The sequence below is a fragment of the Rousettus aegyptiacus genome, unplaced genomic scaffold, assembly GCF_014176215.1.
Source record: "Rousettus aegyptiacus isolate mRouAeg1 unplaced genomic scaffold, mRouAeg1.p scaffold_m13_p_2, whole genome shotgun sequence".
In the NCBI taxonomy this organism is placed as follows: Eukaryota; Metazoa; Chordata; class Mammalia; order Chiroptera; family Pteropodidae; genus Rousettus; species Rousettus aegyptiacus.
The window spans coordinates 144,480,551-144,496,533 of NW_023416295.1; the positions used below are offsets into that span (position 1 = coordinate 144,480,551).

General features: G+C 35.7%; 1 protein-coding gene across 7 annotated transcripts in view; it reads right to left on the reverse strand.

Annotated features, from left to right (window-relative positions):
• The window catches only part of IRAG2 (inositol 1,4,5-triphosphate receptor associated 2), a 77,438-nt gene that overhangs the window by 34,090 nt on the left and 27,365 nt on the right, over positions 1–15,983 (reverse strand). For 5 of the 7 annotated variants that reach the window (XM_016119217.2, XM_036236846.1, XM_036236843.1 and 2 more), the window contains 5 exons: positions 9,375–9,483; positions 8,791–8,953; positions 2,208–2,269; positions 1,024–1,101; positions 363–459 (listed from right to left, as the gene is read on the reverse strand). In XM_016119217.2, the coding sequence (XP_015974703.2) occupies positions 363–459; positions 1,024–1,101; positions 2,208–2,269; positions 8,791–8,953; positions 9,375–9,483 (509 nt within the window). Of the gene's footprint in view, positions 1–362; positions 460–1,023; positions 1,102–2,207; positions 2,270–8,790; positions 9,484–15,983 lie in introns of those variants that run through there. The other 2 variants (XM_016119218.2, XM_036236849.1) reach the window with 2 other exon arrangements.

Here is a 15,983-nt window from a genome sequence, read left to right on the forward strand (position 1 = left end):
ATACACGTCATTCTCCCAGTTGGAATAGTTTTTCCATGTATTTTGCTTTTCCAAATACAACTCATGTTTCAAGGCCTGGTCCAACTCTCATTTCTTCTATGGAGGCTTCTGAGCCCAGGTCTTATTTCCCCTACAATTTGTAAGCTGTTTTAGGACTTATTATCTCTTATATGTAACATGACGCCTTACACAGAATAGGTGCTCAAACATAAGTTGATTGACTGAATTCAGGGATAAAGATCCAAGTATTCAGCAACTCTTCCTGTTCAAATATAATTGTGATTAATTATTTTCCCTTTCAAAAAGGACCCTACTCCCAGCTATGTCTGAGAGGGTACAGAGGAGCAGCTGCCCATGCTTACCCAGCAGAGGTGTGTACCAGCATCTATGTTTCAAAGTTAGGAGAGTCTGATGTATTCTTGTTTCTTCACCATTATATCGTTTATGGTAACACTGCTTCTGAAAAGAAAATCAATATAAGCTATCCAAAGGTGGGGGTGGGGGGGTAACATAACATATTTTATAATCTACTCTCTTCATATCCAAAGGTAGAAAGAATATCACTGATTTCACTCAAATAATCCTGCAAGAGAGGTCAGGAAGAAAATAAATGATGCCAAGTATCAGGCTTTTGATCAAGAGGTATATCCTATGAATAAAGTATAATTCTTATTAAAAGTCACAGTATAATAATTTAAAATAATAATATACATCAGTAATTCCTAATAATCAATAATTTCCTATAAAAGGCCTTGAGGAAAAAGAGGTATGAGTGAGGAGCAAACTTAGCTATTTAATTTTTCATGAAACTGTAACTGAAATATTTTAAATATTACCATGTCTTAGGGTCTATCAGAATTGTGTATGTGATAAAAGGAAAAAAAAAAAACATAGAAATAGATACCCATGGCTTCATCTGATTATCTATCAAAGAAAAACAGTACAGAGTTCTCAGCATTCCATTTTAGCACATTAGGTGATTCATAATTGGCACTTAAATCGTTTTAAGAAGCTTAAACTTACCAGTTGTTCTTGAAGATGTTGAATTCTATCTGTGCATGACAAGAGATCATAGTGAGGTAATTCCTCATCTAAACGGCTCTATCATGAGAAAACAATGGAGCATATTCAAAGACAGAATGATTAAAGAGTCAAAGATACAAAACATATTAGACTTAAGAAATAATACTGCCTAAGGAGGATAAAATTGACCAGTTCTTTATCTTGTGTTCTACTTTAAGGGAACAAGTTTATAATCGTTAACCTCTCTTCATGTTTTCCCCATTTCTTGTTCAATGAATAAAACCCAAAGACCAGGGAAAGGAAACTGAATGTTTTTGTCACTAAAATCTTTAGGCAGAGGCCAAAGAAGCTGGTTGGAGATATAATCCAGAATAGCAAAAAATGGTGCCTGTGAAAATTTTATAGCAATAAAATTGTGGCTTTAGTCCAAGTGGTAGCTACATATCTGTCATAGTTACATTATAACATAGTTACATTATGCTGGTATTCTTGAAATGATTAAAGCATATTTAGATATGGAGGTTTTTCTAGTTCAACTTATTGTTAGGGGGCTTTTTAGGAACTCTGCCTAGCTTAATCTCCCACGTGAATAATTTTTTTCCCCTGCTTAAACAGATGTGCCTACATTATGCCCTGGAAAAAGATATGCAAATATCACCCTTCCTTCTTCCTTCCTCCAGCAGCAACCCTGCAGTTCCTTATGTTCTTCATTTATGAACAAAAAGAAGAAATTCACCAAGTACCATAAGGAAAAAATACATTAAACTCTACCATGGATATCCTGAGGTATTCAAACAGAAAGAGTTGAAAGTTTTAATTCAAACAGAAGAAAAAAGAGGCAGTAACAATCTAAGCCCATACAAGGAAGGGTACACATTCAAGAGTATTGGAAGGGAGGTCCCTAAGACTAAAAACTGGCCCTTTTCTGATAGATACAGTAAATTCTGAAATGCTTCTTCTTTGAAAGGGGTTGTTAGGAGCCACTCAATGTGAATTTTTCTCTTTTGTTTTGCTAGATGCTTTTAGTGCCTAAGAGAACAAAGCCTATCAGAGCATTTTCTTCTCAGTTGGTTACATAATTATATGATTAAAGTTACATCTTATAAATTAGCTTTAAAACCTTATGTAATTTGGACATCATCCCACACCAAACACACATCACAGATATATATATAATTTTTTACCTGAAACAGTAAGCCATGGAGTCGTCCTTTTACTAACTTCTTTCTTAGTGACTTGATTGTTGCTATAAAGAGAATTTATAACCAGCTTAATATGAGAATTTATAACCTCCTCTTACCTTAATTCATTTCATAAACTTTTAAGAGCTTTAAATTTGGTGCTTGCAGAAAGGAGAGAGAAGACAGTGACTTCTGAGAATGGCATTACAGTTTCTGACTTGTGAAAACAGAAATGCAAGAGAACAAAGCAGGCCAGAGCAGCTAAACCGTCATCACCCTTGGGTATTTAAAATTAACCTTGATAAATGCAAGTGAATTGCCTTCTAGAAGTGACTCACAGACTTATTCAGTCTTAAAATGGGAATACACCTTAGAGGTCGTTCAGTCAAACCGCCTACCAAAGTGAAAATTCTCTCTCCAATACGCCTCTGCTTGAGCTACAAGTAATGAGAGCCCTGGAAGTGGCAGGCTAGAATCCCAGAATCGTGCAAGTAGGTCTGAGATCACGAGAGCACTGACTTCCAGAGGATTTAAATGATAACTGGTTATTCATGGAGCTGAGATCAGTCATAGGACAGTGCTCGATTCACTATACCTGTTGTGAAATTAAAAATATTTGTCTTTCTGCTTAATTGAAATTCACTCCCTAGTAATTTCTAAATTCTCATCTCTGGAATAACGGAAATGGGAAAAAATACCTATTTAATTTTTTGAGTTACATAATAACATTATATTTCACAACCGATATCCTTTGAAATATAGACAAGAACCAGAAAACAGGATCGAATCTTTTGAACAACCAAAATAGATGTCGATATCCATGCCCTTTATTCACGTGGGAAATCCTTACACTTTTACTCAGAAAATGGGCTCTGAATTTATACATAATTCTCACAAGCTCGATTGTTTTCTCAGCCCACACGGATGATTAAAAACAAAACTTAAATGAGGGTAGAAAACTCTGCTAGATGGAGGCGTATTAATAGCTGCCACTTTTTTTTTTTTTTTTTAAATCACTAAGAGCCAGGAAAATTAAGAGCAGATCCTCTTGTGTCCAAAACAAAACACACAGAAATCTGGTGCTTCTTAATTTAAATACCAAGTTTGATATCTCAATAGCCCTAAGAAATTCTGAGCCATGAAAATGCTAATGTATGTTAAAAGAAGTACAAAATCTAATTTGAAAATTTTTTTCAGGGAAAAAAAATGTTTAAAAAGCTTCAATTATACAGAAAGTTACCCATGTAAAATTCTATTTTGTAAGAATTTTTTTTTGTAAAAATAACTTGTCAACTCAGCTTGAGATAGTGTTACTAGGCTCACTAAGAGGAAACTATATATTTAAAAAAATATTTCTAACATACATAAGTAATTTAATTTTTTAAAATTCTTAATACTTACAGCTCTAGTAAAGATTCCATTAAAAAAAATTCTCCATGTTAACTGTATTTAGAATAAAGCCTTGTCCTTCTCCTGACGTACATCTAAGCAATAGCAACCAAAGCTTTTAAACTGGCCAACATTATGTTTCTTAAGGTCGTATATCTCCAAAACACTGTCTTTGAATTTCCAAATTAAGCTTGTGTTTCAGAAGAAATAAAAAAATTAGAAGAAGACTGTCTAAATTGCCCATCTGCTTTCCCATCAGGCAACCTTAGATTTTAGAAATAGTGCATTTCAAAACATTATTTCAACAGAGGTTTTGTGTAATGTGTAGCAACTATTTCCATGTGTTTTATAAGGCAAAACACGCTGGCTTATGATCCTAATTTGCATTCACCTTTGCATTCTTCTTTACATGTTTGGAGCTGGACCTGCCATGTCTCTAGGACATTTAGGTTTCTACATAAAAGCAAGTAAAACAATGGCCATTGTTCTCCCGCAATTGCCATTTGTGATGTAAAATGGGACCATGTGTCTTGGATACACTGCCTTTGAAGGAAGCTGAGATAAAATAACTTTCTGAATTGTGTATTAAGGTTTTCAGGCAAAGGCCTACAATTAAATTGGCTGCTGAAAATCAAAACCATAATATTAGAGCTATAAAAAATGTTAGTTATCAATAATGGTTGACTTTTATGGAGTATGGACTTTTATAATACAATGTATGTGTTACCTATAAAATCGCACATTAAAAATGTCAGTTTTCATTGAAAACCACATACTGGAAAAAATAATTAACAGTACATATATCTGTCAAAGGACTTGCACACAAAATATGTTAAGAAATCCTGTAACTCAATAATGAAAGGATATCCTAATTTGAAAATAGGCAAAAGACTTACATATTTCACAGAGAAGATACAGCCAATCAGCATAACAAATGAAAATCACAATGAGAAACTCAAAAGGGTAATGAAATGTCAATCTTTTGATTGACACCACCAACTGTTGGAGCTGTGGAGCACCTGGAACTCTTGCACATTGCTGATGGGAGTGTGAAATACTACAAACACTATGGAAAACTGCTTGGCAGTTTCTTAAAAGTTAGAGTTACAACTACACTATGACCTAACGACTCTGCTCCTAGATATTTATCCTACGTTAAATAAAAACATATGTCCACACAAAAACCCATACATTGATATTTATAGTGACTTTCTCCTGACCAACCCCACACTGTATATGATTTAGATGTCCAATAGGAGAAAGGATAATCGAATTGTGGAATGTTCATGCAAAGAAATATAATTCAACCATGGAAAGGTCATACCACTGATAAATGCAACATATATTGAGGGCAAGAAGACAGACACACATATAAAGCACATACTGTAGAATTCAGTTCTAGAATAGGCTCAATGAACCCATTGATGATCAGATCAGATCAGTGGTTGCTCTTTGTGGTGGTAGAGGGAGTGAGGGGAGTGCCTGGGAAGGAGCACAAGGGAACATTCTGGGGTTATAGAAGTTCTGTGTTTCAATGTTCATTTGTCAAACTGGTTGAGCAGTACATGGAACATCTGAACTTTTTATGGTATGCTAATTATTCAGCAATATAAAAGAATTTAAAAATATAACAAGAACAAAAATAACAGGGTTTATGAGATAAATAAGGTTAGGTAGAGACCACCAAAAATGTATATATGCCATCATAATCAGAGCACTAAGCAAACACAATTATTAAATTATCAGCACCTAGGGAAGATAACTTGGATCATGGAGACATGCATGTTAAAATGGCTAAAGGCTGCCTCTTGGGGTACTAGAAATGCATGAAACCAATAGTGTGAAAATGCTGGTGACACTTCAAATGGCACAGTGCTGGTGGGGTGCTAAGAAAATGCAGATGAAGTGGAACTCTGAGCCTGTGGGGCTGCCAAAGTGAATGCAGGAGGGAGCCCAATCTGCTACAGCGAGGGTCCTCCGAGGCTGGGGTGGCATGTCTCTGGGGTGGCATGTCTCTGGGGAGCAAGGCCCAGGTGTAGACACTTGTTTGTGATTTTCTTAGAATACAACTGAAAGGGCTCCTGCTGCCTGTCAGCAGCCATGCTGAGAGCTTTTTCTTTTCCTGTGGAAGTTATAGCTCTACTCCTTCTAACGAGATCTTAATCCCAGGAAAACCATAAACGAAACAATATAACTTCCATGTTATGCTAACATGTACTTATTTATTAATCAACCATGAATGAGGTAATTCATGTGATAAAACCTGCTCTAGCAGAACAGACTGTACCAGGTATGACCAAGCACTAACTACTGTTTTGCATTTGTTGTTATTTATAAATTAACAACCGCATTTTCTGGAAGAGGATATGGAGGCTCAGAGAGGTAAAGTGACTTTGCCTAACTGCATCCAGTTTCTCTCTTGTAGACTTAGAATAAGAAAATAGGTTTGTTTAACTTCAAAGCCCATGCTCTTAATCATTATGCTATACTGCCTCCTAGTTTATTTCACCCATACCTGCATTTTTCATTTGGCAAACTTAGCCCTCCATCCCATTAGAGCTGTCAAGCAAGCTATATCTGACTTTGGTTTTCTCCTTAATCCTTACCCCAATACTTATCTTAAAAGTACCTTAATCACCTGAATCCCCCTTTGTTGTCTAATTTCCCTCTTGTGTATTGACTGCTCAAGACATGTGGCCCTCACCTTACATCCACCCTCAAAGCTGCAAGGCTGTTATCTGTTTCATACCTCATGCCCTCCATGCTATTTGAAACCCTTCCCTGAATTATAAAGTTCATATACAGACACTATGTTCAAATAAGGAATTATGATACACAGAAGCTTTTCAGGCTCTCTCCCCAAAGAAACATTTATGATTTCTAAAGGTAATTCCATAATTGTCTATCAGATGAGTGATTCAGTGATAATTTCATGTCAGACAGGGGCAAAAAAAAAAAAAAAAAGTAGTAAAGTTTGGTCTATGTTTCATATACATTAAATTCACCCTAATCTGTTAATATGTTGAAGCATACCCAAGCTCTAAGAAGCTTTATTTTCTTTTTAAAGCAAATATCCATTTATACATCTAGTATTGCCTTAGTTAACATGATATTTAGATACGTATGAAGGTAAGAAGCACAAGAAAGAAGTTATGTAAGTAACTATTCAAGAAATTTAGCAGTTTTAATAGCACATTTCACAGAGGCAAACATGTATGCTAATTACCTCACAAATCAGTCCAATCCTGGGGGAAACTGAAAACTTGAACAATACTATTTATTCCATGTTCAGTTCAGAATCTCTAATCAAGAGTCATGCACAACTTCCCAGTTCCAGTTTGTGAACACTGTCATTGACCTGAGCGTTTGAACAAACAACTGCATTCCCACACAGTTTGCTGGTAAAGCTTCTAAAATGTAGTAGAAAGAAACTGCCTTCAATAGAACTAAGTTAATTTAAATATTTTTATTTTCTGACTCAGAATTCAAATGTCTGACTCAGAATTCAAACAGCATGTGGTGGCAGTGGTCATGGTGTAATGTGCAAGGATGTTTGTGTGATAACTGTCCTACGTCGGTGACATTTGTTCACAGTCTAACTGAAAAATCTGCTGTATATATCAAAAAATATGTGCTACTAAATTTCCCTCTTCTTGCAAAAGTTGACTTTTAAGGCAATTATTAGAGAAATCTTCATAAGCAAATGGTCTTAAGAACAAAATCTTGATCTGCATGCCTCCTTTGGGCAGCAAAAAATAAGTACAGGAGTTCATAAAGCCAGGCAGTTTGTGAGCCAAGCAGCTGAGTTGAATATCTTCATAATGTTAATAATATTTGGATAAATTATCCTGAGGATAAACCGGGACAATAATAGCAAGTTTATAATATCAAGAATGTACATTTTGGGATAAGTTACAAATCTTGACTCAAGAAGGTACTACAATGAAATCATGGGGGATTGGGAGAAGAGATAAATTCTTAGTTTTATACAACTATGGGGTGTATAATATTGATTCAATCAAAAGATTAATATAACTGACTGGAAGACCAGTCCTCTAAGCACAATGTTTTAAGCAAACACACCATAAATCAAATTTGGTATTATTTATGTCTCAATGTAAACACTTCTAATCACAAGAGAAACTTCTCTACAGCCCTCTGAAAAATAACAAAATAAAATAACACAGATTATGTAATTTAAAGCATGCTTTACATTGTGTAACAGAGTGAAGGAAAATAAACTGATACTTAAGAGTTATTAAAAGCTAGTAAGTCCTACAAGGTTTAAAAATAATAAAATGTTGAATAACCACTATTTTAGAACTAGCCAGTTCCTTTAGACTCTTAAACAGCTTTCTCAGATAAATAGTAGAAAGGGTACAATAAATCCAAAACAAACACATGTCTGAAAAGTTCCACCTCTAGCTTACTTGAAGCTTCTATTTAGTGTTTATCACCCAAATCAAAAGCTTTCCATAAAAAAAAAAAAAAGTCATTTATATTGCTGGAACAAGAAGCTGGCTAAACAAAAGCAGTTGTCTGATAAGTGGTCATATAAATAAGCTTTTTTTTTTAACCAAATTATGTTTCTAGAATAAAACAAGCTTATGAAAAATTGACACCTGTAATTTGACGATTGTCTTCTTACCTAAATCCTTAGTAAACACTTATCCACTTTTAAGTAATAGAGAAAAATAAAAAATATTTAAAGCAAAATATATGGGTAAAGATCATTTAAATATTTAGGAAGAATTTTCACACATATTTAATATTTTCATACACATTAAACTCATACGTATTTTGCCCAACCCTAAAATTCCTACTTAAAACAGAGAAGCAGAGCCTTTTCTATCATACGATGGGTACAAACCAGCTAATCAAATCAGGGTAGAATAGGTAAACAAATTGCAGGTTCAAATATCCCACGGGAACAAGATTTTTTCCCTTGTTTATTTTTTATAGATATTGAGACATTTTATTTAATTTTTAAAGAATATCACTTACAAATCCAGCTTGTAATAAACAACAAAAAGGAAAGTTAATGGTTAAATCGATCTACCTACTCACTAGGCAAAGCTCTCTGAAAGCCCACAGTGCTGCCTTCTGAAAGCAGCTGTAATCTATAAAAATGGCTAGAGTCCTTCTGCTCCACCTCGAAGTGAACTAAATTGGGAAATAACAAATATTTGCTACTCACTTTTCAGTTTTCTTGTCTTCTGTTCCAGTGTCTGGCAAGAGTTCACTAACTCGGTATTTATAGTCTGGAGACTCAGTTGTTCTGAAATTGCTTCCTCTAATTTATGCAGCAAAGACTTAGCTTTTTCACTGGCAGAGTGGGCTGTGCCATCTCGATCCTGAACCTAAAGATGTACAGTTAATACTGGATTTTAGCAGTATGGCTGAGAAAGAAAGCAATTGAGCGTTTACTTTTATGCACAGGAAACTGAAAATGTGCTTTTCTTCTCAGGGAAGTGATAAGCCTCTACTGAACTTCTGCAATTCTGTGTTTGCATGGGCTTGTATGCCTGAGCTATTTCTACAGCCGTTAAAGTCCTGATATGTCAAGTTGCCTCTTTCTGCAAAGTTGTCTCTCATCAGTAGGCTGTTGACACCGCCTCTTTTACAACCCCCCCTTTACTTCCTCCACTTGCTAGTCTTGAGGGACTGAACTTTGCAGTTCCTCTTTGGGTTTTTTTCATTCCTTCTCCATTTTTACTTCATGGTTTTAAGAACAGCTGAGGAGACTTCCTCTGAAAATAATGCAGTCAAAGCCCGCCTTACCTGCTCCTCTGCATCCTCCAGCCTGGCTTCTTGGACCTTCTCCCTGAGGATGACTTCCTGGTTGACAGCATCTTCTTGCAGTTGTTTAATGGCTTCTAGTTGTTTCTGTCTGGAGTTTTAAAAAAAAAGCCCAAACCACAAGCTGTCAGTGACATTTCAACTAAGAGTCACCCCTGGGAAGTTGTGACAAATTCAAATTTCATACACTTCCTCAGAGATCAAAGGAAAAAGTGAAAGTGTTTACATACATATAAATACTTCACAATCATAGGATTTTAACTAAAGTAATCATATTGATCACTTAGCTTGAGACCTTCACTTTACAGATAACATTTAATTCTTATTTTATACTGAAATATTCAGTCCCCCACAAGCTACATTCATAGTACTTTGCATCAGTTGGCAGTTGCTTAGAGGATGGCGCTATAATGAGGTCACTGTGCCAGGTGCGATGTTTACATATTACATCTAGCTTTTTCAGAAAAAGAAAAGGTGAAAGGGAAAAAAAAGATATGAGCTTTATTTCATAACCTTAGCCTTTCTTCTCAAGAGTTGTCAATTATGGGATAAATGTGTGCCATGAGCACAGGAAGGGCTGCTCCCAAACACAGATGAAATCTGCCTGTTAGTATTTCCATTGCGGTTGGCAATTTTCTGAAGACTTTCCCCTCCCTTTCTTCCTCACCCCAAATCTCTTAGTGCTGTTATGTTACCTCCCTCTTGGATCTGACCTTAATCCCAAAATTTATAAAAATGCACCTACTATCTGTTAGCTAATGAGATTATTTAAACTACACTATATAACAATGTATCGATGACTATCTGGAAACAATTTGACCTGAAAAAGAACCTTAGCTCAAAGGAAAGAACAACTTTGGAAGACATCGTCAAGTTGAGGCCTCCTGTGTGCCTCTCAAATGTTAATACCTAGAATCCCACTGAACATCAGCATGAATCTGTCCTGATTACAAAAAGGACCACATGAGAGACAAGGATGATCTCATAGAATGTTTTATCACTATGGTAAACCAGCACACAAAACAAAAACTCTAAATGAAAATAAAAACTACCTAAATACATTCTACTGAGCAATGTTCAATAGCTTCAATTTTTTTTTTAACTGTGATAAGAACACTTAACATGAGATCTACCCTCATACACATTTCTAAGTGTACAATACCATTAACTATAGGCACAGTGTACAGCTCTCTATAGCTTATTGATCCTATGTAACTAAAACTATACACGTTGAATTGCAACTCCCCATGTCTTCCTCCTTCGGGCCCTGGAAACCACCATTCTACTCTCTGCTTCTATGAGTTTGATAACTTTAAACTCCTCATTTAAGTGGAATTATCTATATTTATCCTTTTGTAACTGGTTTATTTCACTTAGCATAATACATATCCTCAAGATTCGTCTTCATTGTGGCACGCACCAAGATTGCTCCCTCTTTTCAGGCTGCATAATATTTCACTGTATGCATACACCATGTTTTCCTTATTCATTCAACCACAGAGGAACACTGAGGATTTCCCACATCTGGGCTATTCTGAATAATGTGCAATGAACATGGGTGTGCAAATACCTTTTTTTTTGAATTTGAGATTTTGCTTTGAATTCTTTTGGATTTCTACCCAGAAGTGGGATTGCCAGATCATATGGTAGTTCTATTTTTAATTTTCTTTAGAAACCTCCATGCTGTTTTCCATAACAGTTGCACCATTTTACATTCCCACCAACAGTACACAAGGGTTTCAATTTCTCTACATCCTTGCCAACACTTGGTATCTTTTGGTGTTTTTTTTAAATAATACCCTTCCAGGTGTGACTCATTCATCATTGTGAGTGACTCCTTGTGGTTTTCATTTGCATTTCCCTGATGATTAGTGATGCTGAGCACCTTTACTGTGTCTGTTGGCCATGTGTATGCATATCGTCTTTAGAGAAGTGTTTATTCAGTTTCTCCACCAATTTTAAAACTGTGTTGTCCTTTTTGTTATTGAGTTATAGAAGTTTCTATATTTTCAATATAGACCCCTTATCGGAAACATGGTTTGCAAATATTTTCTCACATTCCAAAGGTTACCTTTTCACTGTACAGAAGCTTTTCAGTCTGATTTAGACCCACTTGTCTATTTTTTCTTTTGTCGCCTGTGCTTTTGATGTCATATTCAAGAAATCGTTGCCAATACCAATGCCGAGATTCCTCCCCAAGTTTTCTTCCAGGAGTTTTACAGTTTTAGGCCTTATGTTTAAGTCTTTATTCCATTTTGAGTTGATTTGTGTATGTGTTATATAAGGGTTCAACTTTATTCTTTTGCATGTGGACATCCAGTTTTCTCAGCACCATTTGTAGAAGAGGTCATTGTTTCCCATTGTGTATCCTTGGCACACTAGTTATAGGTCAGTTGACCATATATGTGTGGGTTTATTTCTGAGTGCTCTATTCTGTTCTGTTGGTTTATATGTACGTCTTTAGGCCAGTACCATATTGTTTTGATTACTATAGCCTATGATATATTTTGAAATCAAGAAGTGTAATACATTTAGCTTTGTTTTTTCTCAAGATTGTTTTGGCTATTTGTGGTCCTTTGTGGTTCCATATGAACATTAGGATGTTTTTTCTATTACTGTAAAAAAAATGCCATTAGGATTTTGATAGGAATTGCACTGAATCTGTAGGTTACTTTGAATAGTATAGACATTTTAACAATATTAAGTCTTCCAATCCATGAAGATATCTTTCCATTTGTGTCTTTAATTTCTTTCAACAATAGTTGGTTGTTTTCTGTATACAAGTCTTCACCTCCTTAGTTTATTCCTAAGTATTTTATTCTTTTAGATATTCTTTTGAGTAGGATTATTTTCTCAGTTTCCTTTTTTGATAGTTCATTGTTAGTGTATAGAGATGCTACTGAATTTGTATGTTGATTTACATGCTGCAATTTTGCTGAATTTAGTTTTAACAACTTTTTGTAGAGTCATGTTTTCTACAAATAAAATCATGTCACCTGCAAACAGATATAACCTTACTTCTTCCTTTCCAATGTGGATGCCTTATATTTCTTTCTCTTGCCTGTTTGCTCCAGCTAGAACTTTCAGTACCATGTTGCACAGAAGTGGTAAGAGTGAGCTTACCTGCCTTATTCCTAATCTTAGAGGAAAAGCTTTCAGTCTTTTACCATTCAGTATGGTGATAGCCGTAGGCTTTTCATACACAGCTTATATTAGGTTGAGGTAGTTTCCTTCTATTTCTAGTTTTTTGAATATTTTTATCATGAAAAGATGTTGAATATTGTTAAATGCCTGTATCAGTTTAAACGATCTTATATTTATCCTTAATTCTGTTAATGTGGGGTATCACATTGATTTATGTTGAACCATTCTTGCATTCAAGGGATAAATCTCACTTGGTCATGCTGTATAACCTTTTTAATGCGCTGTTGAAATTGGTTTGCTAGTATTTTGTTGAGGATTTCTGCATCTACATTCATTAGGGATATTGACTTCTATGTTTTTGTTTTGGTTTGGTTTAGTTTTTTGTAGTGTCTTTGGTTTTGGTATTAAGACAATGCTGGCCTCATAAAATCAATTGGGAAATCATTCCTCTTCTTCAATTTTTTTGAAAGAGCTTCAAAAGGATTTGCATTAATCGTCTTTAAATGTTTCGTAGAATTCACCGGTAAAGCCATCTGGTCCTGGGTTTTCTTTGTTGGGAGGGTTTTGATTACGGCTTCAATCTCCTCACTAGTTATTGGTCTGTTCAGATTTTGTTTCTTCCTGATTCAGTCTTGGTAGGTTGTGTGTTTCTAGGGATTTATTAATTTTGTCAATTTATAAATGTATGACTATTCATAGTAGTCTTTTTATGACCCTTCCCCCAACCCCCTGCCACCACGGCATCAGTTGTAATGTCTCTTCTTCCATTTCCAATTTTATTTATGAGTCTTCTCTTTTTCTTGGTCTAGGTAAAGGTTTGTCAATTTTATCTTTCCAAAAAAAAAAAAAAACAGGTCTTAGTTTTATTGATTTTTTAAAATTGCTTTTTATTCTCTCTGCTCTAATATTTATTTTCTTTTTTTGTGCTAACTTTAAACTTAGTCTGTTCTTCTTTTTCTAGTTCCTTGAGGAATAGCCTAAGCTCTCAAGAGTATCTCTTATCTTCCAAAGCAGGGGTTCCCAGCAGGGCTGTACAGTAGGAGGTGAGCAGTGGGCAAGCCAGAGAAGCTTCATCTGGATTTGCAGCCACTCCCCAGCGCTAACCTCACAGTGGCCTCAACTCCACCTAAAATCGTCAGGCATTAGATTCTCATAGGAGCACCAGTGCCTGGTGCCAAAAAGGTTGGGAACCACTGTCCCAAAGGAAAGCAAAAGGACTATAAGGACCAATAGAAATCCATACTTAACAATATTGAACTTTTGATCACATGCATCTGCATGTATAAGAAAATAAGTTTTATGTACTTTATGAATCATAAATCTTAGAAATAGCTATTTAAAAATTAAATAGGCCCATCTATTAAAGATATTTAGCAGACGTGGAACAACTGAAGATTTTTCTATCATAGAGATTTTTTTGTTATCATGTTAAGAGGTAAGTATTAGCTCTGGGTGTGTGTTTTTAAATTTAACAACTCTCCTAACATGTCCTAATGCTAAATCTAAATTTCTACTGCTTCCAAGTCTGAGTGTCCCCCTAACTTTGCCATCTAAATAGCACTCTATTTATCTAGTTTTCAGACCAAAAACCTCTAAGTCAAGGACCATTCTTCTCTTTTTTGCATTCCCACAACTAATTATCCAACCTCAAAATATAGCTTGAATGCTACCATTTCTTACCATCTTTACAACCATTGCCCTGATTCATGTTGTACCCCTCACCGGGACCATTGCAATAGCCCTTAACTTAGTGGTTATTTTTGATCATGACCCAGTAAATGCTTTATTTTTCAACCTCGTACACACACATACACACCGCTGAAACAAAAATTTTATGAAACATCACTTACTTTTACTATATGCAACACACTCTAATATTTTATATATTTTTTTAAATGGGTCATAATCCAGCGAATTGATTTTAGGATCTCTCATTGGTGATTTATTGTTAAGGAAACTCTTCTCATTACTCTCACTGCTTTAAATCTTGCTCTCTATAGACAATTTTCTGCCCAGCATCCAGAATAATGTTTCAAAATGCAAGCTATGTTACTTCTCTGCTTATAACCCTATGATATTTTCTCATGCACTCAGAATAAAAATCTCAGTTCCTAAACATGAACTGCAAGGCTGTGGACCTGACCCCTACCTATCTCTCTGGCCTCATCTCCTACCACTGCTCAGCACTTGCCTCACCCCAGCCACGCTGGCCTCTTGCTAATGCTCAAATATACCAGTCTCATTACAATCGCAGAGCCTATGCACTAGCTATTTCCTCTGCCTAGAGCACTTGCCAGGTCATCACATAGCTCACTCTCTCACTTCATTCAACCACTCCTTCAATTTACCACTCCTTAAACAGGACTTCCTGGCCGTTCTTTCTAAAATTAGGTCCTCCTGTCCCCTCGTCATTCTCAGTCTTCTTATCCTGCTTTGATTTTCTTCCTATCACCTACTTGGCATTATAGCATACAATTATATGTTTATTTGTGCATTATCTGTGTCCTTCAATAGATGTTAGTTTCATGGAAGCAGGTATTTTTGTATTATTTCTTGTAATTCTCTAGCACCTGGGGGAAAAAAAGCCTGGCAAAAAGCTGGCACTTGGGTGTTGTACAAATGAAGTGCTTTTCGCACAGAGCCCTCTGAGAGCAGTTTTTCTTTCACTGCCTCTCCCTGACTCACTCAGTCCTTTCCATTCTTCAGCACTGGAGCCTATCTATCTTGTACCAGAATAGAAGCCTTCTTCTCCTACGCAAACCGCCCCTGAAAGTTACCTTTAATAAATATTTCCTACCTTATGTAAACACAGAATTCTGTCATCCTTTCACAAAATACTCCACTCATTTTTTTTATGCAGAGTTAAAACTCACAGCCAAATCATTTGGTGTGCAGCCTTTATATGGCTTTGTCTGTCTAGAAGGCAGGAGCTAAATCATCCTTAAGTTAATTAGTAGTATTTTGCTAAGTTTCTGGAATATTTTTAATGAATATTATGTCAGATGTTAATAAGTAGAGAGTGAGAGATTAATAGTTGCAAGAACTTAAGTTTTGAAGTTAGGTCTGATCCCAGCTGTCACTTAAACCCAGCTGGGTGACCTTGGGAAGTTATTGAACCTCTCTGGAATTAAATGTATGCCAAATTCTTAGCATTACATCTAATAAGTTCTCAACAAATTGTACCTACTGTTATTTAACTGAGCTTCTTGTGTGTCTAGTAGGATAATACAGAAGGTTCACTTATTTAGAGATGACTCTAGTGCGGGTCTCTCTCCAAATAGTTCTTTGTTGCTATACAGAAGAATTTTAATACTCCCTTTTGTGGAGATGGTATTTGTGTAAGGAAGCTGCATATCCACTGAACCCACGCCTTTACCACTAAGGGGAAGTCTGGGCTCTCTGCTTCTTAGGGGAAGCAGAAGATCATTTTCTTGAGAGTTCCTTCTG